This window comes from Choristoneura fumiferana, chromosome 12 (genome assembly GCF_025370935.1).
Source record: "Choristoneura fumiferana chromosome 12, NRCan_CFum_1, whole genome shotgun sequence".
Lineage (NCBI taxonomy): Eukaryota > Metazoa > Arthropoda > Insecta > Lepidoptera > Tortricidae > Choristoneura > Choristoneura fumiferana.
The window spans coordinates 21,356,180-21,381,709 of record NC_133483.1 but is presented as its reverse complement, the minus strand read 5'-3'; the positions used below and the strand labels follow the sequence as shown (position 1 = coordinate 21,381,709).

At 37.2% G+C, this 25,530-nt stretch overlaps 1 protein-coding gene across 1 annotated transcript in view; it reads right to left on the bottom strand.

Moving 5' to 3' along the window:
* Window positions 1-25,530, bottom strand: part of LOC141433598 (QRFP-like peptide receptor) — a 248,127-nt gene that overhangs the window by 199,698 nt on the left and 22,899 nt on the right. The window contains exon 2 of the mRNA XM_074095710.1: window positions 6,742-7,260. Within this exon, the coding sequence (XP_073951811.1) occupies window positions 6,742-6,941 (200 nt within the window). The 5' untranslated portion in view covers window positions 6,942-7,260. The remainder of the gene's footprint in view (window positions 1-6,741; window positions 7,261-25,530) is intronic.

The following is a 25,530-nucleotide window of genomic DNA, read 5'->3' as shown; positions in this document are numbered from 1 at the left end:
ATCCTTATATTTTATGCTTACGCAAAACTAAAATTATTATTTGAATGTGTTCATAATGTACAAAGATGACCCTGACTTGTTTTTTTTTAAATAGGCATTTATGAAGTATGGTTCTATTTCCTGTCGCCAACTCTTAGTATATAATCTGCCGTTTCATTATACAGGCTTTAATGATGATGGCACACGTATTTAGGGTTCCGTAGCCAGAATGGCAAAAACGGCACCCTTATAGTTTCGCCATGTCTGTCTGTCTGTCCGTCCACGGCTTTGCTCAGGGACTATCAATGCTAGAAAGCTGTAACTTTGCACGAATATATATGTAAACTATACCGACAAAATGGTACAATAAAAAATTCAAAAACAATTTTTTATGGACTTAAAGTGTGGATGATTTTTTTTTCTCATCCAACCTTGTAGTGTGGAGTATTATTGGATAGGTATTTTAAAACCATTACGGGGTTGCAAAAACGATTTTTCGATTCAGTGATGTGTTTGCAAAATATTCAACTTCAAAGTGCAAATTTTCATTAAAATCGAGCGCGCCCCCCCCCCCTCTAAAATCTCAACCGGTGGGTAGAAAAATTTGAAAAAATTCAGGATGGTAGTAAATATATTAAACTTACAAGAAAAACTATAACGGTTAAGTTTCCTTGAGAATTATTAGTAGTTTAAGAGTAAATAGCAGCCTTAGGTATAAAATATACCTAAAGTTGGAATATTCCGTACAAAATAGGAAATCCTTAGAAAATTATTTTTTCGTAAAGGCTACGGAACCCTATATCGGGCGTGTCCGACACGCTCTTGGCCGGTTTTCTAGCTCGTTTGTTTCAATTAAGAACGAATTAATGCCAAGCCTTATAACAATTATTAAATAATTACTTTAACTGGTACTTACGGTCAAATAAACTGAATCACGTGCCAGAAAGGAACTTTTGTGCTACTAATGTCATGTTAGCATCCCATACATTTGCCGAAAAAATTCCACTCTGCCTGTATTAGAACACTGCAACCGTAACTTAACGATTATTTTATAGTTAATAATTATGAAATGATCGGATAATTTACAAATATAATTAGTTTACGTTTTTTGCTTACGGCAATAAGTCTTGAGGTACCAACATACAATTGAGTTGAACAAAAAAGTATGAAATTTCGATATAAACTTATCTAAAAGACATTGTTTTGGTTTTGGAGCGATACAGTGTATTGTTTAAGTACAATATTTATTCTTAATTGGATTTATATTTCGTTTGTTTGCCGTTCAACACAGCAGGATTACGATTTCGGGCAACTTGGCCCATACAATAAATACCTTACAGACTAACATACATATTTATAATTAAAAATAGATTATAGTTAATCATTTAGGCGTAGCTTAACAAACAACGTACTTTCATTAAGTACCTATTAGATAAAATATCTTTTCACACCTCTCCTTCAGAAAAGTAACTTTTTACTCCCTGACGAGAGGGAGCAAAGTGCAACTTTTCTGTTCAAGGCTTTTCTAAGTGTTTCATTGCAAATGCAATCTTTTGAAGTTGATAATTGTAAAGCCACGCCATTTTCTATGCTGTTGGTTTTTTAATTATAAAGTTTTTTTTTTCAAGTTTCTTAATTCTCGGTGTGAAAAGTTGTATGAGCTTCTCGGAAGCAAAATTATTTTCATCTTGGGCGTTAACACTTGAATCCCTCATTACGCTCAGGATTCTACTTTAGAATCCTTCGCTACATTCTGGATTCAATGTACGCCCTCACCGTAAATACACCATTTTGCTCCCTTGTGACACAAATAACTATTTAAATCAGTTTAGTTGCCAAATACTCCGCAAACGGATGTAATAGTGTAAATAAAAGTAGTAAAAATAGTAGACTGTACAACAAGAGCATAAAACGAGCCATTTTACCAGAGGCGTTCATATATAGCCATCCGTGTTGGTACGGCGAGGGTGGATAGGCACGTCGAGGGGCAAATGGGTTTAATGCTCGAGTTTTACACTCTGCTTTTCATTTCGATTGAGAGGAAATTAAAAAGCAACAGTGGAAACAATTGTTCACTTACTAGGTACCTTTTATTTTTCATGCATTGCTATATAATTATAAATTTTTAGTTTTATTTATTTATTTTGATTGATTTAATCGATTTTTAGATCGTTTTTTTCAGTGTAGACGTTTTGACCACATTACCGTGGCCGTGGTCACGTGGTGGTGGTCTACTCGTGGCAGCTGAAGTTTGTTTACATTTAGTTATATACCTATCCAAACTATATATGCAAGAATGTTGACGCAACGATGATAGACCCAACACAACACACCTGGTAGCATGGTGAACGGTTGTGTTGCTCTGAAGACGAGCTCTGGTTGAGTCTTAAACGCGTCAGTGTAGTGTGGTGGTGGTCATGGGTTAATGTGATTTGTGTGTGCTCTTAAAGTGTGGGGAGGAACTGCATGAACACAAATTTCTTGCATAAACGTAGATATCAAAAAATTGCGGGTGAGCAAAGTAATTGTTTCACTTCATTGCTATTTTTGCATTTGATTTCACTTTGATTTGTTTTGTGTGACTTTCCGTAATTTTGCACTCTCCTGTGGCCCGGCGGAAGACCAGTGCTGGTTTTCAACCAGCGATATGCTGAGCCGCAGTGCTGAGCCGGGACCTTTTTATAGCGGCAACATTTCCTATTGTTATTGTTACTTATTATGTGTCATTGCTGTTATAAATAAATTATTTTCTTTCTTTCTTTCATTGATATGGACCTCCGCAAAGTAACGCATGAATCGCCTGATTCAAGTAATTATTGACGTCAACTTATATCATCCATCACCCCTCTTTTTGCGTTGGCAGTTAAAAAGCTGCCCCTAAACCCAACTATTCCATACGTCTTCACAAGTCGATTCGCCTCAAATCATTCCGAATTCAGAGATGAGTATTGATAGAAATCGTTGGTTCGAAAAATAAATGGAACGTCATCACAAAACCTATTAAAAGACAAGGGGTAGAGTGTTTAGGAGCGATTGCGGTACAATCACCCGCAAATAGTCGAATGGAATTGAAACGGACCCGAGGGATCCACCCTACACGTTTGACTATTCTAAGTTATGAGTGGGATTATATCTCGGTCTTTGGAATTGAAATATTTTTTCCTGGACAAAGGGCTTAGCCTCGACTTGAGTTATAACTGTACGCTGCGAAACATACCTCGATTTAGTGTAGCTTCATTTGTACGATACGACTTAGTCACAATGAATGGAACTGTCGAGCTAAAACCAGAGTTACTGTATAATATTATATTTTATCATGTGGCGATATGTGTGTGTGGCCGATGGGGTCAGAAGGTTCTCAAATGGCGTCCGCGGACCGGGAGATGAGCTGTCGGTAGGCCTCAAACAAGAAGCGACGACCTGGTTAAGATCGCGGGATCGCGATGGATGCGGAAAGCACAAGACCGGTGTGAGTGGAGAGCCTTGTGGGAGGAATATGTCCAGCAGTGGACGTCTTTCGGCTGACATGATGATGATGATGATCTGTGCCAGATTTTGAACACACTTGGTATAACAATAGCAATCAACATTTAACAACCGTGTACGCAAGGTTAGGTATGATGTTTTCCTTTACAGTAAAGCTCAAGGTTAATCACCATCAAGCTGTAAGACGTCCACTGTTGGACATAGACCTTCCCCCATAGAGCTCCAGTTGCTTCGGATGGAAGCTTCCTGCATCCACCGTGAACCCGCGGCATCGCAGATCATCCGTTCATCTCGTTGGTGGACGTCCTACGCTGCGCTTGCTGATCCGCAGTCTCCGAAAATGAACAATAACGTGGTAAATATGAAATGTAATTTTATACATCAATTCTGAAAGGTGCGGGGACGGGTTTGAGACAACGATCTCCTGCTTGAAGGGAGGAGAAGGCCATAGGTCAAACTGCTACGCTAACGTGGCAGGTGGTAATACAGCTAAAAACAAAAACCGGCCAAGAGCGTGTAGGACACGCCCAAAATAGGGTTCCGTAGCCATTACGAAAAAATAAAGTAATATTTTTTTCGTATTTTATACGGAATCTTCCAAGTTTAAGTATATTTTATACCTTAGGCTGCTATTTACTCATAAACTACTAATAATTCTCAAGCAAACTTAGCCGTTATAGTTTTACTTGAAAGTTTGATATACATACTACCATTCTGAATTTTTTCAAATTTTTCCACCCACCGGTTTAGATTTTAGAGGGGGGGACGCTCGATTTTCATGAAAATTTGCATTTTAAAGATGAATATTTCGCAAACAAATCACTGAATCGAAAAATCGTCTTAGCAAACTCCTAATGGTTATAAAAGACCTATCCAACGATACCCCACACTATAGTATTGGATGACCAAAAAAAATCACCCCCACTTTACGAGTATGGTTATAGGTACGCTAAAAAAAATTTTTTTTTGAAATTTTTATTACAACATTTTGTCGGCATAGCTTACATATATATCCGTGCAAAATTACAGCTTTCTAGCATTGATAGTCCCTGAGTAAAGCCGCGGACGGACAGACAGACAGACATGGCAAAACTATAAGGGTTCCGTTTTTGCCATTTTGGCTCCGGAACCCTAAAAAGTTTTACTTGCATTATACAAAATATTATTTCTGTACCGCCCACTTAAAGTGTAGAAGAATATAAAGGTAGTTTTATGGAGCGATTGTAGGTACAATGTACATACATGCGTAATGCGAATGTTTGCGCCGGGTCTAATATGTTTGGGCAGCCCAGCGCTAGCGGAAGTGGCACTTAGTGCGGATTTAACAAAGGTATACATTTTTCTTTGTGCCATATCTGGGACGCTTCCCTATTACCCACTCGTACTATGTGTCATAAATTTTCCGAGTTGTAAAGTGGTGTTGTGGTGTGTGGAAAAAGCTTGACTTTTACACCAAATTTTAAGTTTTTAGGAGAACTGGATTATAACATATAAGGATTCCCTGGCAATTTGTCTGAAAATGCCTTTATTTACTGTGCCCTTAGTGTAAGCTTTCGGTTATAAAATACGTCTCGATCGCGTTCGCGTTAAAATCTCAATTTGTATGGAAACACGAACAGCGCCTCTAGCGGAACGTTTGCGATGTTCGTGTTTCCATACAAATTGAGATTTTACGCGAACGCGATCGAGACGTATTTTGTAACCGAAAACTTACACTAGGGGTACTGTACCCTTGGTGTTTAAGTTTTCGGTTACAAAATACGTCTCGATCGCGTTCGCGTTAAAATCTCAATTTATATGGAAACACGAACAGCGTCTCTAGTGGAGCGTTTTCGATGTTCGTGTTTCCATACAAATTGAGATTTTAACGCGAACGCGATCGAGACGTATTCTATTTTGTGACCGAAAACTTACATTAAGGGCACTGTATCTTTTGATGACGCTGACTTAGAAGTTTGAGTTAACAGACCTAAGTATGTATTTGTTATTAATTTATTGATGCCTCCATTCGTTCCTGCGAAACGTTTAGGGGCATACATGTCCAAATGTCAGAAAGTCCAGGTGTCACATTGTCCATGGTCAAAAAGTCCGAAGGATGAAACGTCCTAGTGTCTAAAAGTTTTATACCTTAGGCTGCTATTTAATAGTAAAACTACTAATAATTCTCAAGCAAACTTAGCCGTTATAGTTTTTCTTGAAATTTTGATATACTTACTACCATCCTGAATTTTTTCAAATTTTTCCTCCCACCGGTTTAGATTTCAGAGGGGGCGATGCTCGATGTTAATGAAAATTTGCACTTTAAAGTTGAATATTTCGCAAAGAAAACAATGAATCGAAAATTTGTCTTAGCAAACCCCTAATGGTTTTAAAAGACCTATCCAACGATATCCCCCACTATAGGGTTGGATGAGAAAAAAAAATCACCCCCACTACGTTTATGGGAGGTAAAAATGTATGTGTTACTTTGGCTCAACTCGTTCAACTTTAAAATCATTGGTAATAATACGTTACCCAAGATGCCTGGAGAAATAAAAAAAGTAATACAATCACATTACGATGTAGCTTCGGGGCAGCAGCGTTCCGCTTGACATACAAGTACCTAAATGGCAGTTATGCCCACAGATTAAAAAAAAACCGCCCGGGATTTACCGCGTAAAAGTATCAAACGTACGTTTAGCCCTTATACGTTAAAATTGCATCTAGTTTGGCCATTCTACTTCAATGATAACTCGAAAAATAATTAAATAACAATGTGTTTTTAATCCACTATCTAAATATAATATAGTTTATAGTACCTATAATTTACAAAACTCAAAATTGAATAATTCACTTTGGCCCTTATACATAGGACCCGGTTCTCTATCGTTTGCCCGAATTTCATATGCCCGAATGTATCGTTTTCTAGAATTTTCATTTGCCATAAAGTAATTTATTTCTGAAATAGTATTTTCTTCAGAGTTGATATTAAACTAACCTAACCTAACCTACTGCATTATATATGATGACATTTTAAAAAATCCTGAAAACAGCACGGTTCTATATATTTTATGGCAAACGTTGGTATGGCAAGTGAAATTCGGGCAAATGAAATTCGTGCAAGTAAAGGTAAACGATAGGACCCATCGAAATATATGCGAAGATGTGTTGCGATCAATGTATTGTGTTTTTCATGAACCAACAGAAACGCTTTATTTATCTATCCTCGCACAGCACATCTCTGGTGGAAACGGAGCCTTAGCCGGTTTTTAACCTTGATTCTAATCTAACACTTACCTCCTCATATACTGGAACTTGATGACGATGAATATCAGCAAAGTATTCGCTGACAAGGACGCCGTCAGCACGGCGACATACAACACAATGATGACCACATCGGGCCTGTAGAACACATCCAAATCCATCATCGGAGGAACACCCCACATGTCACTCTCATTGAACATATGAAGCGACGTATTAAACGGTTTCAACGGCATTTTGATATCGTCGCTAATTCACATCACTAATTTTAACACTTTGTTTTAATAACCCGCCGCAATGGGAGCACATCCATGCACAATTTGGTTACACTTTATGTTCACTTAAAGGTACGAAACATGTTTAAGTCCGTATACTTAACAAATACGACGTGCTCATTTGACAAAAGCTGTACGATATAATCATAACTTAGTCCACAATTGGTCGCTTTCGCATCATTATTCATTGTTTTACGATAATGTCACTCGGATTACACTATCGCATTATCTTGTTTTTTACTGGCCACCGGAACTCCCTGTAGATTCACAAATTTACTGCCTAAAAATATTTTATTTGAACATAAAATTTGTTTATTTGTGAACGCATTTGATCTTTATGATAGTTGGCGTAGCTCGAAGCCGCGAGAAAGCGGGTTTTACATTAAGCTTGTGATCACTAGTGCGTAGGAACACAAGGAGGTTATTTCAATGGGTCTATATCGGATGGCATACAATTATTAGTCCTATCGTTGTGTCGCATAACGTCTTTTGTCCTAATAACGTATGGCATACACTTTGTTCCGCATATTTTTGACTCTCCGAATTTGTTGCTCCTATTATCGTTTGTCCTAAATATTATTTGTCCTATCGTTTGATGTGGCTAAGATTCAACTGTCGAATGATTAATGTGCATAATTGTAATTGTTATATTAAGTAGGGATTGTTTAGGGATGACAAAAAAAAATAACCTTGAAGGCTACGGCGGGGGCGCTACGCTTCACTCCCGCCTTAGCCTTCTAACCTAACCTATCCGAGTCGGGGTGCCCCGGAAGGTCTTGCTCGCTCGATTCAACATATGGGTTTTAGGAGGTTTTATGTTAGAAATATAATGCTTTAGGTAATTAGATTTTAGAGATAATTATTAGGACAAACTTGCTTTAGGACTTTAAATGAGTATGCGCAAAACTTATTAGGACAAACGAGTAGTATGCCATTCAACAGTATGCCAAACATTCTCGGCCAAACATTTTTAGGACAAAAACGTTATTCGATACGACAGGCACCCTATTTCAATAGAGTCTGTATTTATTTACGAGCCGTTACCCGCGACTTCCTCCGCATAGAATTCGGTTATCGCTCCCTCGCGGGAACTGCAATTTTCCGCAATAAAAACTAATATATGTCCTTCCCCGGGACTCAAACTATGTGTATACCGAATTTCATCTAAATCGCTTCAACGGTTTAGACGCGGTGCAGTAACAAACAAACAGATCGTGATTACCTTTAATAAACTCCAGATATTTAGACAAATCTCATCGTATCATGATCACGGATTGCCTAAAACTGTTGCTAGTATCTAGGGTTGGTGTTTAGGTAATGTAGTACCTTCCTTCTTTAGTTATACCTTCTTCGCTCTCGAAATACTCACATAGAGTTAGAGCCGTTTCCGATATATCCAATATAAATCCATACTAATACTAATATAATGCGAAAGTGTGTGTGTTTGTATGTTTGTCCGTCTTTCACGTCGAAACGGAGCTACGGATCGACGTGATTTTTGGCATAGAGATAATTTATGGGACAGAGAGTGACATAGGCTACTTTTTATCCTGGAAAAATGCATAGTTCCCGAGGGACGAGCGGGCGATAACCGAAATCCACGCGGGAGCCGCGGGCAAAAGCTTGTAGAGAAATAAATAAATACACAAGAATTGCTCGTAGAACGATATAAGAAATATATAAATCAATATATGTACAAGAATTTCTCCTATAAAGATATAAAATACCGCGTGTAGCTTAAGAGCGTTTATACCTGCTGAGCTGGCTACGTTGCATTTTTGTTATTTTTTGTCGATTATTCCATAAAAATTGAATGAAAATTAAAAATGTGGTCTGATAGAACTGTCTACTCCAATAATTATTCGTGATAGACTTTTTGTAGTAGACACACATTAACTTATATATTAAGAACAGTTCTATCAGAACACATTTTCAATTTTCATTCAATTTTTATGGAATAATCGATAAAACTAACAAAAATGCAACGTTGCCAGCTCAGCAGGTATAAATGCTCTTAAGATAAAACTTAAAGTATGACGTCATTTCGTGGTAAGTCGGCCAGAATGCATCACCGACCCACGCCGCGCCATGGTGGAATTTAGTATAACTAAACACAATGCACCTGGCCAGTTGACTTGCAGCCAATACGTGAAATATCTTCAATATAAAAGACTCAGATATATCGGAAAAGAAAAGTTCGATGAACTATAATAATACAAAACGACGACCAGATGGCCTAGTGGTTAGAGAACCTGACTACGAAGCTTGAGGTCCCGGGTTCGATTCCCGTGTCGGGGCAGATATTTGTATGAAAAATACGAATGTTTGTTCTCGGGTCTTGGGTGTTTAATATGTATTTAAGTATGTATCTATATCTATATAATTATATTTATCCGTTGCTTAGTACCCATAACACATGCTTTGCTAAGCTTACTTTGGGACTAGGTCAATTGGTGTGAATTGTCTCGTGATATTTATTATTTATTTAAAACACCTCTTTTTACATAGCAACATTGAAAATGAGTTTTTGAGTGGTTGATTTCGAAACACGTCAGTGTAGTGTGGTGGTGGTGATAGATGGGTTTCTGTGATTTGTGTGTGTTCTTACACTGAGGTGGAACTGCATGAACACGCATATCTTGCATAAACTTAGCTATCATAAGGTCGCGGGTGAGCAAGGAAATTCTTTTAGTTCATTGATATGGACCTTCACAATAACACCTGATTCAATAAAATTATTTAAAAACCTACTAATTTGTTACGGCAAGTGCGTGAACCCGACTCGCACTTCACCGGTTTTTCTTTAAGTTATTTTTAAGTTGGTTAGTAAACATACTCGCATATTTTGAGCTAGGCTTCTAATAAAAAGTCTATAGAGCTTAGTGATGTAACGAGTGTAATTTTTTGCGAATGCGAATATTCAGTTTTTCGTTCTGGCACCATTTGTCTATGGCAGTCTCGTGCGAACGAAGTGCGTTCCGTTTGTATTTTGTTCCGAGAATTACCGAGTTTATACGAACGCATCGCAAAGTAAATAAATTTTCATCTCTCCTGTTCGGAAAGTTTGATTTTCATGGGTAGATATACTGAGTGCCATCGCCGAAGACGCGTGATTTTGTCAAAATTAGACATTAATGACATTGTACCAAGAACCACGGCACGCGTCATCGTGAATGACTCTACCTAGAGCCGGGTGGAAAATTGAGTTTTCATCCCTAGGGTGGAATGTATTTTTTTTTATTTTTAGGATCAGCCACGGAGTCGAAGATAATTAAAGAAGCTTATATACAACACTGGAGGTTGAACGCCGAACATCCGTTTGAAACAAGAAATGTTGATCTTTATTACGTCACGAATATATTCCATCTCTTTCTTTAAGTAAGTTAAGAAAGAGATGGAAGTCATTCGTGAAATGTGAAAGAAAGAGAGAGAGATGGAATATATAAATAAGTAGTAAAGGTCAAACTTCTTCGTTCGGCGTTGAACCTCCAGTTTTGTATATAAGCTCCTTGATCGTGATCAACTAGTTTTTTTTTTCAAGTCGACCGTGTCAGTGTGAGAAGGTTGGAGGTTGGATATAAGTTAATTTAATTTATTATTATTCTCTTTTTTAAAGTATTTTTCCTCACGTTCGAAATGAAAAGTAAAGTGCCCATTTCCCCTCGAACTATTGGCGCTCAAACGTCACTTATTTCCACCAATTATCAATCTACTAAAATTATACCAAATGATTAAGTGAAGACTGATAATGTGATTACGAGGTTAAGTTATTTTTTATTGTATAAAAAACATAAGAAATTAATGTATTTTGATTTTATTAACCTACTATTATTTAATAATTGTATAATTTTTCCGATATTTGTATTCGCAAAACATTCGCAGAAATTTAGCGAATGCGAATATGCATAAATATGCGAATATTCGCGAATGCGAATACTAATGCGAATATTCGTTACATCACTAAGCTTATTCCACAATATACCTAGTTATGCGGGAATGTCGTTTGTCCTACTTTCCATTTGATTAGTATCTCTGCAACTAGTCTGGAGTGAATGACGCCATAAAGTCTTTACGTGGTTAGTGAGGGCGGGCTAAGCTCTGATTTATATTGAAAATGAGACTGGATCTGAGAAAAGCAATCCTAAAGGGTTTAAAGAAAATGGAACCCTAAAAATAAAGTAAACAATGGGCGTGAAAGATCGACAGCTGAAATGTGAACATTATGTTTATTTCTGTTGTCGCTATAACAATCTCTTCTCTTTCTACGTAATGTCCCAAACAACATAATAATATAAAATTATACTCGTGCAATATTGAGCCTTGGGGAGGCCTATGTCCAGCATGGACGTCTTCGGTGACATGATGATGATGATGAATATTGGGCATATTCCCATGACTCACACTTCACCGGTTATTTTCTACATTAGAAATTCCAGTGTTAAATTTGTATACATTATAATTATTGTATCAAAAAAATGATCGAAATTGACTATTACTCATAAGGTTAGTTAATCGATTGTATTGTATGAAAAAGCTAATTTCGGTTTTACTTCGCAATTGTCTTTACTCATAAGTATGCCGTCAACTTTAGATAATAAAAATGAAGTTTTATTAGTCTACACATACGTCATAACAATATATTAGTGTAAATAGTAACAAAAACTTGCTACAACAGTTAACCTTGACTTCCAACAATTTTACGAGTATTTTTTCTCTGTTTATGATTCTCCTTTTTTAATGTGCCGATTACATTATATTTCCAAGCGTCCGGTAAAAGTGAATCAGAAATTTTACGAAGTGAAATTACGAGGATTAAAAATGTATACAAATTCATAGAAAATACTGGTCCACATTGGCTAATATACAATTTTTTATTCGATTATTTATAATAATCAATCATAATCATCATTTCTTCAAAAAAAAATCCCATACATTTCTAATTAATTATTTTTACTTACTAACTACTTATATTGTTCATAATGATAGATATTTAGATTTTTTTTTACTCATAATAGGTATCATCACTGAGATTTTATCTATACCCATAATGTTATTTGGGAAAAATCATTTATTTATAAACTTATTTTATATAATGATCGCAGTTCTAACATAACCTAACCCACTTTTCTGGTAGGATTTCGGTTCTGTGAGGGTCGCAGTTCTAACCTAACCTAACCCACTTTTCTGGCAGGATTTCGATTCTGCGAGGGTCGCAGTTCTAACCTAACCTAACCCACTTTTCTGGCAGGATTTCGGTTCTGTGAGTTTCGCAGTTCTAACCTAACCTAACAAACTTTTCTGGCAGGATTTCGGTTCCGTCAGGGTCGCATTTCTAACCTAACCTAACCCATTTTTGGTAGCATGTAGGTTTTGTGAAGGTCACAGTTCTAACGTAACTGGCTTTTCTGTTTTTCTTTAGTCTTACTTGCATTTATGAGGGAAAGGTCCTTACTTTTCCCTCAACGGTTATCTGTTCTTCGAGCGCCCATTGCAACTTCAACTTGCATAGTCTTCGAGTTATGAGCGATTAGACATTAGTTGCTACGTTACCGATTTGACTCTCTTGTTTGATATATATTTTGTATTCTATTCTTTGTTTATTCATTGTATACAACCAACATTGCATTTTAGTCTCACAGTGCTTTGGCTTTTACTGCTATGCCGTGAAATTTATCCCTTGGAGTGGCAAGCGTCCGGGGTCCCGGCACACCCTTGTTTGGCAGGCGACCGGCTCCCGGCACGCTGTCAAAAACCCTTGAGTGGCAAGCGACCGGCTCCCGGTCGTTGGCGGTGACGTATTTCACTAACAAATATAAACTGGTAGACCTATATCTCGCTTGCTTATTCTTGCAGAATGCGTTCATAAATAGACAAGGATGGCATTTTATTAACGGCCGCGACAACACTACGGAAGAAAATTTCGTTCTTATCGTTTACTCAATTTCACTGTGTGGCCGCTGCCGTGCGCTGGTATTTTTGGAAACCTCGTATTATACTATTATTTGATATTGAAAGACTATAAAAGGGCTTTGTTTCGTAAATAAATTAATATTTTACGAAATAAATCAGTGTTTCCTACAGGTAATTGTTTTATTTTGTAATTATAGTTATTTAATACATGACTGAGAAAAATTGGGTTATCAGATATTTGATAATGAATAATAAAGTTCACAGAAATTGAAGGTCATTCATTGTTATTTAATTAGATATGCCATTTATGCTAAACTATCACTCGGCTTATCTATAAAATTAAATTAGTTTTTTTTTGGTGATATTTTTAATAAAATTCGCGAATTCGCGAAATTAATTCGTAGGTGTCACTGCAGTCAAGAAAGATTTTTTCAAAATGGCCGCGCCGCTTGACAGTAAATTTTAAATATGGCGCTGCCGCTCCACAGGTTAATGAAATAGTTCTTACTTGTCAAAAAGAAACGGTTACATTACGTTTTAACGAAAATATGTATCGACCCAGCTCTAGTTAGGTAAGATGTAAACAAACACAGATATACAGTCAGCATCAAAAGTAACGGATCAATTTTTTACTCTGTCGCATTGACACATTAGCAATCTTACATGGCGTTTAGTGGCTGTACAACAGCAAAGTACGAAAGTGTGCAGCTATTTCTGATGCTGACTGTACACAAACATAGATGTATACAAACATAGACTGCTAAAATCATAACTTCTTGCGTCAACTAAGATGACATCGCGAGAACCCGAAAGTGGAGAATCGTGTTTCACCCAAACCACTTTAACATGACACTGTCCTTACCTTTGTCTGAGGCATGGCATAATGTACGATATTGAAATACTTAAAGTTCTTTTTAGAGTTCCGAGCCCGTTTGGGCCATAATTCATAGACAATTGACATATAAAAAGCCGTGGTGGCCTAGTGGTTTGACCTATCGCCTCTCAAGCAAAGGGTCGTGGGTTCAAACCCCGGCTCGCACCTCTGAGTTTTTCGAAATTCATGTGCGGAATTACATTTGATATTTACCACGAGCTTTGCGGTGAAGGAAAACATCGTGAGGAAACCTGCACAAACCTGCAAAGCAATTTAATGGTGCGTGTGAAGTTCCCAATCCGCACTGGGCCCGCGTGGGAACTATGGCCCAAGCCCTCTTGTTCTGAGAGGAGGCCTGTGCCCAGCAGTGGGACGTATATAGGCTGGGATGAATTGACATATTGCTGTAACCGCGATGATGACAAAAATCATAAATGAAATGATAATGATATTTCACATACAATGACACTGTGTGAAATCTTTATAAAACCTATATTTTCCATTTAAAAATTATAGTACCGTCGAGTGCAAAAATATGGACTTATACCCTTTAAACATATGTAGCAAAGACTCTAAACAAGGATGTGGGGTAATGGCACCAGTGGTCAGCCTCATAACGACTTTTTGAAGTTTGGAAAGCTGGCATTTTTACAGGATTCGTCGGAAAATGAAACGTAGTACATGATTGGATTAATTGTTTACTATAGTTTTTAAACAAAATATGTCAATAACAATCTTTCTCTCTATAAAATTTATATTTAAATTCAAACAAAAAATGGCACTTTTTGCCAGTGGACAGCCTCTAAAATCCAATAATCAGCCTCGACGAATCCAGTATTCAGCCCTTATAACTATGAATAAGCATGAGATCAAAATGAGCATTATTTATATCAAAATTCAACGATATTGCAGGTGGTAGGACCTTGTGCATGGTCCGCCCGGATTGCTACCACCATCTTGCTCACTAATCCTCCCGTGAAGCAGCAGTGCTTGCACTTTTGTGTTTCGGCGTGGAGAGTAAGACAGCCGGTGAAATTACTGGCACTTGAGGTATCCCATCTTAGGCCTCTAGGTTGGCAACGCATCTGCTATACCTTTGGTGTTGCAGATGTTTATGGGCGGTGGTGATCTCTTACCATCAGGAGACCCACTTGCTCGTTTGCCATCCAGTCAAATAAAAAAATATTTAGGTCTCTCTTACCGACCGAACCCACCTGACCGAAATATTATTGCAAGCAAACAATCACAGTACTTATTTGTGTTCTTATTTTATAGAACTTAATCATAAAAACATTAATATTTATTTAGATGGAAATCAACGACATTAGTATGTATGCATACTTATATATTATGTAAATATTCCTCTCTGGTACACATCACACGAAGAAGAAATAGGTCACTAGCAAATCTACTAATAGTACCCACTTAGTAAAAACTATTCTTAAATAATCACAGTCATAATCTTCCTAGTTTTTTATATCTCAACTCTCTGAGTATATCAACAAATATATCTATCTTATACTCATATCTATCTAATCATCCGAACTGCTACTTGTATTTAAGATATTCATTATTTCCCGGTCATTCATTAATGTTTTTGTTAGTTTCTCTTGAGGATACGTTTGTCTTGGCGGCATTTTTAGCTGAAAAATATACAGAGAAGTACTTCTCAATTACTGAAACACAAACTACCTAAATACATTTTATAACTATTCCAGGTAAAACTAAAATGTAGTCTACAGACGTCCTTAAAATACTACCTAAATGGGTACAATCGAAGACACTGTTAACTGTACATTTACAAACGAACATAAACCTTGTCGCAACGTATTAAAGTCTATGGGTGGTCAGTTAACAGTCTTCGTTTGTACCCAGCTAGATCGGGGCTGAATACTGGATCGGCAACACCTAGTGGCCAGCCGCGTAAAAATAAAATGTTTAATGCGGCTGACTACTGGGTTTTTAAAGGAATATGAAAGAACATGCCTTACTAAATTTGAAAATTTAAATTTAACGGTTCTAATGACCGCTATTTCTCGCAATTTTAAAAATAATTCAAGAATCCAGTGACCAGCCCCGGGGGCCGACTATTGGATCTTTTATAAAAAAGTAGTACCCAATGGTCAGCCCCCACAATATTTACGAAAATCAGCGATATTTTTATTCAAATTTAATATAATTCAATACATGAAGTATTAAATAAAGCCAAATTGCATAAAAGACTATCACATTTAATAATAAAAAATGTTTTTTCTTACCTTTTAAGAGAACACCACGCGAAGTAATAAATATGGCGGACATGACACTATTGCTCTTTTCATCCGCCGTCACCTGTATGAACGAGTTTATTTCTCCCCCCTGATCCCCTGCCGCACCTATCGTGTGGCATATTAACCAATGAGGAATCAAAGTTTCTATTTAAGTACACGTGATTCGTTTATTCTAATTGTAGCGATATTTGTGACCAAAAAACGACGCAAAAGGCTGATCACTGGTTCCTGGCTGGCCACTGGTGCTGTTACCCTGGTAACATATTTTTAGTGGTTTAGAATCTCATTCATCTATGAGCCATAGGACTTCCACTGTTGGACATAGGCCTCCCCATAGACCTCCAGTTGCCTCGGTTGGAAGCGGCTTGCATCCACCGTGAACCCGCGAGTTTAAACAGGTCATCCGCCTATCTCGTTGGTGGACGTCCTACACTGCGCTTGCCGGTCCGCGGTCTCCACTCGAGAACATTTCGGCCCCAGCGACCACCTGTTCTCCGTGCTATATGGCCTGCCCATTGCCACTTCAACGAGCTAATTCGCTTGGTTTGGTGTATTATATACATTATTTTTTCACTTGCCTGAACAATATGACATGTTTTGGATGGGCGGTTATATAAAACGTGTCATTTAAACAAATATTTCTAGTGTCTACATACAAACAAATAACATTCTAACGAGTAATTATAAATGCTAATGTGATTATGTTTGTTGCTCTTTCACGCTCAAACTACTCAACCTATCGTAATCAAATTTGGTATGGAAATAGTTTGAGATCCTGAATAGGACATAGGATAGTTTCTATTGCGGAAGATAATATAATAATGTACATCCAGCGGGTGCGCAATAAAAGAATTCTTCGCAAAAAAAGACGCGGGCAACGCTAGTTCATAGAAGCAGAAGAAGAAGAAGAAGATTTACTTTTCTTTCTTTAGCTATTTAAAATGTTGCAGTCCATTAGGTGGTTGAATTACTGTTTGAATTTTGATAAATAAATGAAATAAACTGACCAAAATTAAACAAAATCATCAATGTACACAGCATGCGAAACCTTGAGAAAATAATAAATCACGACGCCAATCGGACTCGTTTGCTCACTAAAACATTTATTTAGTTTACGTCTAAAATCAGATTTTTCCCATCTATCTGCTTATAGCTAACACTAAAAGTTTTACGACTCAGAGCGTTATACTAAATATACATTTTTAATTGCACAGTTCTGCTTTGAACTCACTTCAAAGTCCAAATGTATTTGCTATAATATTTGTAAAACCGTTAATTTATATTTGTATTAATATTTTCGAAGCGAATTAGTGACAGTGAATTCACACTGAGTCAAGAAATTTGTAATGTTTAAACGGAGTAGGATCCAACCGAAAATGGATGTTTAGCCGAAATCGTAACGGAAAAAGGTTCGGCTTCTAGATTAGTTTCGGCGAAATTGAGACCGAAAACCGAAAAAATATTGAGACAGTAAAATTTAAAGCTTGTTAAGTATTTTTTTTACTTATTATGGTTACAACTTTTTAATATTATTATGTATTTAATGAAATGTAACCCAAAAAAATTAAAAATACCGCATTACAGTTAAAAAGAAATGCGCTGTTAAATTTAAATTAAACAAAAAATACACAAAAAGACATAATAACACAAAAAAGTCATACAAAAAAATAGATAATTTGTTGATAATATATTTCATAACACGTGCCTCTGCCTGGGAGGCCATAAAGTTAAACCACTACACTTTCTAACCCCCTTATTCATAAACGACAATCAAACCTATTGTAGTTAAAATGCCGCTAAAATTCGTTTGTCCTTATCTGCCACTACCACATTTGTATTTGTTAGAATGGGACAAAGCATTTGTTAGTTAACATAGGCTTGTTAAGTTTTATGAATAAGGGGGTAAGAGTATAAGGAAAAAGTAATTCCACAGAAGAACCGAGTAAGTTAACAAGAATTATTTCGCGAAAACTAGTAATTTATCTTCGCAATATTTGTTCCAACTTATTTCTGGAAAGTAGCAGTAAATCAAACGAAACATCTCACGTAATGTAACACCTAGTTAATTAAAAATACTATTATACTAAGGATAAAGCCAAAATAAAGATACTCGTAAGATAAACACTTCTTGTGAGCTTTACATTTAACCGTTTTTGTTTTTTTATCGATTTTGGTTTAATGTCTTGTGCTTTGAACCATTAAATAATACCTAAACGTGATCAATTTTTTTACGAACAGAATGATTGCAGGTAACCTGGCTTTAAGTGTTGTTAAATAATAAAAAAATGCGTTGAAAAACTACATATAGGACGAAGATAATAGCGATAAATATTTAGCTTTCGACTCGCTTACCGCTAAGCTTTCACTTGCTTACTTATCACATGACCTTTATTGAGGCTTTCGCGAATCGTAATCCACTTTGTTCGATAAGAAATCTATCGCAGCCTTCGAGTCGATTCCAATTTATATATCAGCTGTTTATCGAGCACTACGAGATTGCCTCGGGTATAAGGAAGGAATGCTTCACATCACGAAACTGAGTATTCATGAGATCCAATTCGCTTTACAATGAGATAGAATCGGAATTAGAAACAAGACCTTTGAAGATTTCGGGAAATGGTGTTGAATTATTATTTATTTTCTTATCTCATTAAACAATTCTTCTATGTTTATTTATTTTTCTGCGATTTCCATGAAATTTTCTATGTGACATTTTTGGGGAAAAATCGGGGGGCTAATCGATAGCTTGAAGACTAGATTCTTCGATCAGTGCGTGTTCCCGGTGATGACTTATGGCTCTGAGACGTGTTCCTTGACTGTTGGCCTCTTGGAGAGGCTCAGAGTCACGCAACGAGCTATGGAGAGAGCTATGCTTGGAGTTTCTTTGCGCGATAGAATCCGAAATACGGAAATTTGTCAAAGAACTAAGTTCACCGACATAGCTGGAAAAATATGCAAGTTGAAGTGGCAATGGGCGGGCCACATCGCTCTACGAACAGATAACCGTTGAGAGAGAATCGATAGCTTTGTCTCATCTTTAGAAAAACGCGTGTTTTCAAGTGTTTCTTGAGATTAAATTTCACATCTTTGATGGAAAGGTACTCTAAAACAAGATGTTGTTTTTGTCACATCCACCCCCACGTAATAACTCATGTCAGTGGAAAGACAAGTCTTGTGGCTGCAGTCACATGCAGTAACCCTAACTGCAGGCTGAAGCTGGCATGTCGCCAAAGCGCTAGCCTCAGGGAGTCAGGGATATTAACGTTAGGAGTTGCTGAATTGGATGTTTTGGCAACCAAACTGCGTTAGATAGCTGACAAATATAAATGTAAACTCAAAAAAAATTCAAATGTTCATTACGACCAGGGGGCCTACCATGATCTTTTCATAAACGATCCAAACGCAGAGCAGTTCAATTTAGGCACCTAAACTGAATCGTCGAAATTGATACCACGACGTTTATTTCTCAGAGCTGAGTCTCAATGGTTTACAAGTGAATGAAAGACCGATATTGTCTCTGGTCCGAAACTGAAACGCTAAGTCGCGAAAGGGATGCCGCTATATGCAATCCAAATATTGTATACTAAAACCTCTTTATTTTGGAAAACCATAACTCTATGTCATTCCGTGTTCTTAGCAACCGTTGTGTTGATTACAAATAAAATGTTTACGCTGTCACTAATCCACGAGTCTCTTTTCCAAAGAGTATAACTACCTATATAGAAACACTTAGGTCACTGAAAAAATAATTTTATCAATGAAAAGTTATAAATTTTGAATAAAAGTTTAAAAGTTCTTGAAATTTAAAAACATTCCAAGTAAAACACTTAAACTTCCAAAATAATTGACAAAATGAGTAACTTATACTGAATCGCTAAATTTGACACTGAAGCGATTCAATTCCCACTCAAGTTAAGCGTCATGGTACGAAAACCGCTTGAAGTGAATGAATGAAAATGTCTGTATCGCTGTCGCTGAACCGTGCTTGAACTGAATCGCAAAAGTAACGTCGTGGTAGGGAATAGCGATGCAGTTCAGTTTAGAGCCTAAACTGAATCGTATTAAGAGAGCGTGGTAGGCCTCCTGGGCCCAATTGCAAAACAAATTACAAGCAAATAGTATTTAGCGATTTTGTACTGATATTCACTAATATTATTTGCTAGTAATTTGTTATGCAATAGAGCCCTGGTAGTTAACGCTAAACTTAAAAATATTGCAATATCGCTTCATAGCACTAAAACCAAAACGTATGGTTACTTTGTGTTTTTTTTTAACTGTCGATATAATGCTATGTCGATAGTAGCAATCACTAAGAAACAAACTCCTAATAAAATTCGGCCTGGACACGAACTCGCGAGAATTGCGGCAGCGGCAGCGGTGAGCGGCGAGCGGCCAAAACAAATTCAAAAGACGCTTGAAGCATGCCACGAGCCACCGCGGCCGGCGACGTCGCGCGCGATTTTGCGCGGGGGGAACAACGATACGGGCTATTAGGAGGCATGCCACGACTCAGAGCGGCGCGAAAGGCGTTATTGGCGGGACGCATCTGGCGTAGAATTATTATCTAATATATTAAGTATGCTATCTATTATGAAATACCTAAAGTCCAGTATTTTTTATATCGTGTAATATTATTTTTTATTCGATTGGATTGAAAACCAGCAAGTGGGTCTCCTGATGGTAAGAGATCACCACCGCCCATAAACATCTGCAACACCTGGGGTATTGCAGATGCGTTGCCAACCTAGAGGCCTAAGATGGGATACCTCAAGTGCTTAAGTGGTGTAATAATATTCCAATTATCTCAATGTACCTAACACTAGGTTCTTTTTTATCGAAAACTATTAGGTTTAGGTAAGTCTTTTAGCAAAAAATATGGCTGCCGCAGGAAACTGAATTCCTGCCAAATCTGGCGCTCCATTAGTTATCCGGAAAGTGAATATTTTAGCATCACACAATTTTTCTGTTTATTGCTCCAAGTTCGTACAATACTGTTCAGTTCATTGGTTCATAAGAAAGCCAATTTTAAAAATGCTGAAAATACTTTTTAGGGTTTCGGAGCCAAAATGGCAAATTTTTTTTTTTACTTTTTAATTGTAAGGAACAACATTTTTTAGACGATTCGCGCAAGACAAAATGGATACAGAACTTTTTGAACATGAAACTACCGTGAGACTCACTCATATTAAATATAATGACCCGGATAACTCACGTCTACACCCGATGGGATACAGAACTATTTTTATCACCGAAATTTTAAATAGACCCGCCATATGGCTATCGAAACATCCTCAGCATAAGTTGAGGCATGTGATCAAAAGACTTTGCTTTTTAACAATTCGGCTGTTTTTTTTATGTTTAGTTCGTGCACTCCTTCTCTGATATTCAAATTGTCCTGCCTGAAATATGAGTTACTTTCGAGGCACTGAAGAGCAATTATCGATAACGCCATTTTAATTTAAATACGTCCCTTCGGCTCGATACCGCTGAAGCTACTGCGAAGTACGTGGCATGCTCGCCGCTCCGCTCTCCCTCGCCGCGCCGCTCGCCGCCCCGCTCACCGCTTAGACCAAAGTCGTGGCCAGTACCCTTAGTGTAAGTTTTCGGTTACAAAATACGTCTCGATCGCGTTCGCGTTAAAATCTCAATTTATATGGAAGCACGAACAGCTCCTCTAGCGGAACGTTTGCGATGTTCGTGTTTCCATACAAATTGAGATTTTAACGCGAACGCGATCGAGATGTATTTTGTTACCGAAAACTTACACTAAGGGCACAGGCCGTGCGTTAAATGTTACGTTTTCGTGGATGCCAATAAAACTTCTTGCGTTAGTGAAGAAAGTACAGCTGTACAGTGTGTGGCCCAACACCGGTGATAATATTATAAACAGAGGCTCTATAGTTTAATTAAAATTAATTAAAATCATATAAAACTACCGTGAGACTCACTCATATTAAATATAATGACCCGGATAACTCACGTCTTAAATCGAGTTTAGCTCGACATGTTTCGGGCTAATCCGTAGCCCTTCGTCTTCGGAGCAACGCCACTCAGCGGCTGCTGCAACACGCGCACTGCGCGCCGCCGCTCTGCTCGCGCGACTACCCACTCGATTTAAGACGTGAGTTATCCGGGTCATTATATTTAATATAAAATCATATAGTTTAATTAATCGTAAATTCAATGTACGCCATCCTAGAACCCAACTGACGTTGCCTATCACGCCACAGATATCAAACATTTTGGTTTACATTGCTTCTCCGAATATACTTTAAGAGCGTTTATACCTGTTGAGCTGGCAACGTTGCAATTTTGTTAGTTTTTCTCGATTATTCCATAAAAATTGAATGAAAATTAAAAATGTGGTCTAATAGAACTTTTCTTAATATATAAGTTAATGTGTACTCCAATAATTATTCGTTATAGACTTTTATTTTCTTTTAAAACCATTAATAAACATTAATTCGTTTATAAAATAAAAGTCTATAACGAATAATTATTGGAGTAGACACATTAACTTTTTCATTGAATTTTTATGGAATAATCGAGAACCGCACTGGGCCCGCGTGGGAACTATGGCACAAGCCCTCTTGTTCTGAGAGGAGACCTGTGCCCAGCAGTGGGACGTATATAGGCTGGGATGATGATGATGATGAAAAATCGAGAAATACAGCTGGTATAAACGCTCTTGAAGTGTAATAAAAATAAAACTCATCATTTTTAAAAGTCGCTGAACTAATGTTGTTCAGTTTGATCAGTACGATCTATGTTTTAATTATTTGCTCATGTTATTGGCCACATCCGGTATACGGTCTTAAAAAAAATATCGATATTAGGTTATTCTATCGATAGTCAAGTAACAGTCACTAAGAAACGTTTTCGTGGGTGCCAAAAAAAACTTTTATGCTCGGACATCACGCCAACTATATTTCCTGGGTGCGAGGAAAGTTTAAGCACAACTTGCACGATACCTTTTTCACGAAACACAAAACATATAGAAAGTATTTAATACTTTCTATTCTACGAAAGTATTGTCTGAAACTAACGAAAATCAAAGCTAGTGTAAATAGTACGTCGTATTAATTACAAAATTCAGCCCACTAACATTATAAATGGGGAAGTTTCTAAGTCTGTTTGTTTGTCACGTCTTCACGACTAAACTGCTGAACCGCTTGAGTCCCGAGGAAGGACATAGGATAGCTTCATCCCGGAAAATTGCATAATTCCCGCGGAAATTCTACGCGGACGGAGTTGTGGGCTGCTGCCTAGTTAATTATAACATTTACGAGTATAACTATTATAATCAGAGACTTAGTCACAACTGCTATTTATAGAATCTTGACGTTTCGACCGCATCGCAGCGGCCATGGTCACATTTATAATCTGTGGAAGAGCGGGGTCTCTCAATACAGGCATTGTTTGCTTACCAGGTGGCTTCATCCCCTACATCGTATAAATGTCCGTGTAATTTAGGGAAATAAATAAACTTTGTATTTGTATTGTACAAGTCAACTTGTGGCCACACCCGGCAGACGGCATATAAAAGTTTTGTTTTCCAAAAAAAAAGGACTTGACGTGTTCTTTTCATACCCTTCATAATTTTGCAATCGAAATTTTTTATTCCTTCAATGTTCTCACAATGAGCATTATGTGGGGGCACGGCAAGCAAAACAAAACAAACAAAAGGCACGGCCGTACCATATTTTTCTCGAAGCCATTCAGGCTATTTTAAACCCCCTATGATTTTGTTATGGCTATAATGATTTTCTTTATCAGACAATGCAATGCAATGTTACTGCAATATTATCTTTAATTAAAAACTAAAAGGAAGAAAATAAGTCTAGTGGTCTAGAACTCTGTCAAGAAGCTCATTTAAGGTTCAACAGTCGGGACCCATTACTAAGATTTTTTGAGCTGGTTACGATTTGAATGGGTCCCGACTGTTGAACCTTAAATGAGCTTCTTGACAGAGTTCTAGACTACTAGACTTATTTTCTTCCTTTTAGTTTTTAAGGCAGTCGGGTTTTTTGATTTTTTAAATTTAATGTTTATTATTTTATACTTTTTGATATTTCTGTGAAAATAGTAGATTATAAGTATTATAAACCATAAATATTTAGAATGGGCTAATTATTAGCTTTCATTTGATACCCATATTGTTACAATACAAAAAAATTTTTTCCTTCCTCCGCCATATTTTTTTTCGCAGACGCCATATTGAAATTTTATATAGCCTATGTCACTTCGACAGTTATAACGATACCTCATATGTTAAAATCCGTCTAGCCGTTTAGGCTGCAGCGAGGACCAAAGAAATGGACATACATACCCACATACATACATACATACAATCGAAAAACATAACCCTCCTTTGGGCAGTCGGGTAAAAAGGTTCCACGGCAAATCAAAATTCAACTGGATAGATATTTTATGGCATAAGTCAAATGCGCCTCTCCCTTTCATGTGTTCAGTGTTTTCAAAAAACACTTTTGTTCGCAATAAAAGTTTCTTATAAAAACTTGAGACTGACATACTCATATTACGCGTGATAAATGGCTCGGCAAACAGGCTGCAAATTATATTAATCTGCCGGGTCGTTCATCATCTGACGTAACAGGTTAATCTAGATTCGTGAAGTCATTACAGGCTTAATCTTTTTATTCGGCAATCAACCGCGAATTAAATGTACGATCAGCCAAATAACTACATACATACATACATAAAATCACGCCTCTTTCCCAGCGGGGTAGGCAGAGACTACATCCTTCCACTTGCTACGATTCTGGCATACAACTCTCGCTTCCTCTACATTCATCAATCTTTTCATGCATGCACGTCGATTTAGAGTACTCCTGACCCAAACTAACTAAAAAACCAAAACCCAAATAACCAAAAATAACAAATCCCTACTATAATATTATAAATGCGAAAGTAACCCTTTCACGTCAAAACCACTGAACCGATTTTGATGAAATTTGGTATATAGGTAGTTTGAACCCCAAGGATCAACATAGGATACCTTTTATTCCGGTAGAGGGCGCCACCGCGCGATAACCTAGATCCACGCAGACGTAGTCGCGGGCATAAGCTAGTATTAAATATTATAACGAATATTGGCATTATTGTTTTATGACATGCAAACTATTATCATCTTTAGGACGGTAGATCACATTTTGGCTGATGTTACATTCGAGAAACTGAATTGCGGAATTCATTATTATTATAATTATCTAAAAGAGGTGCACTTCAACGATCGGTTTGGTATAGTGTAGGTATGGGGACGCATCTGAATGTTGAAAATGAATATAAATATCTAATGTTAAAAAGTCGACGGTCAAAATATCGAAAGTAAGTTAGGTTAGGTTCGATATTTTAACTATCGATATTCAGACACGTGCCCGTAGGTATATTTATGAAATAGCACGTGCCACGGGATTAGATTAGACAGCTTAATATTCTCCTCCACGGCACTTCAATAAAGTAGCGACTCAGCATT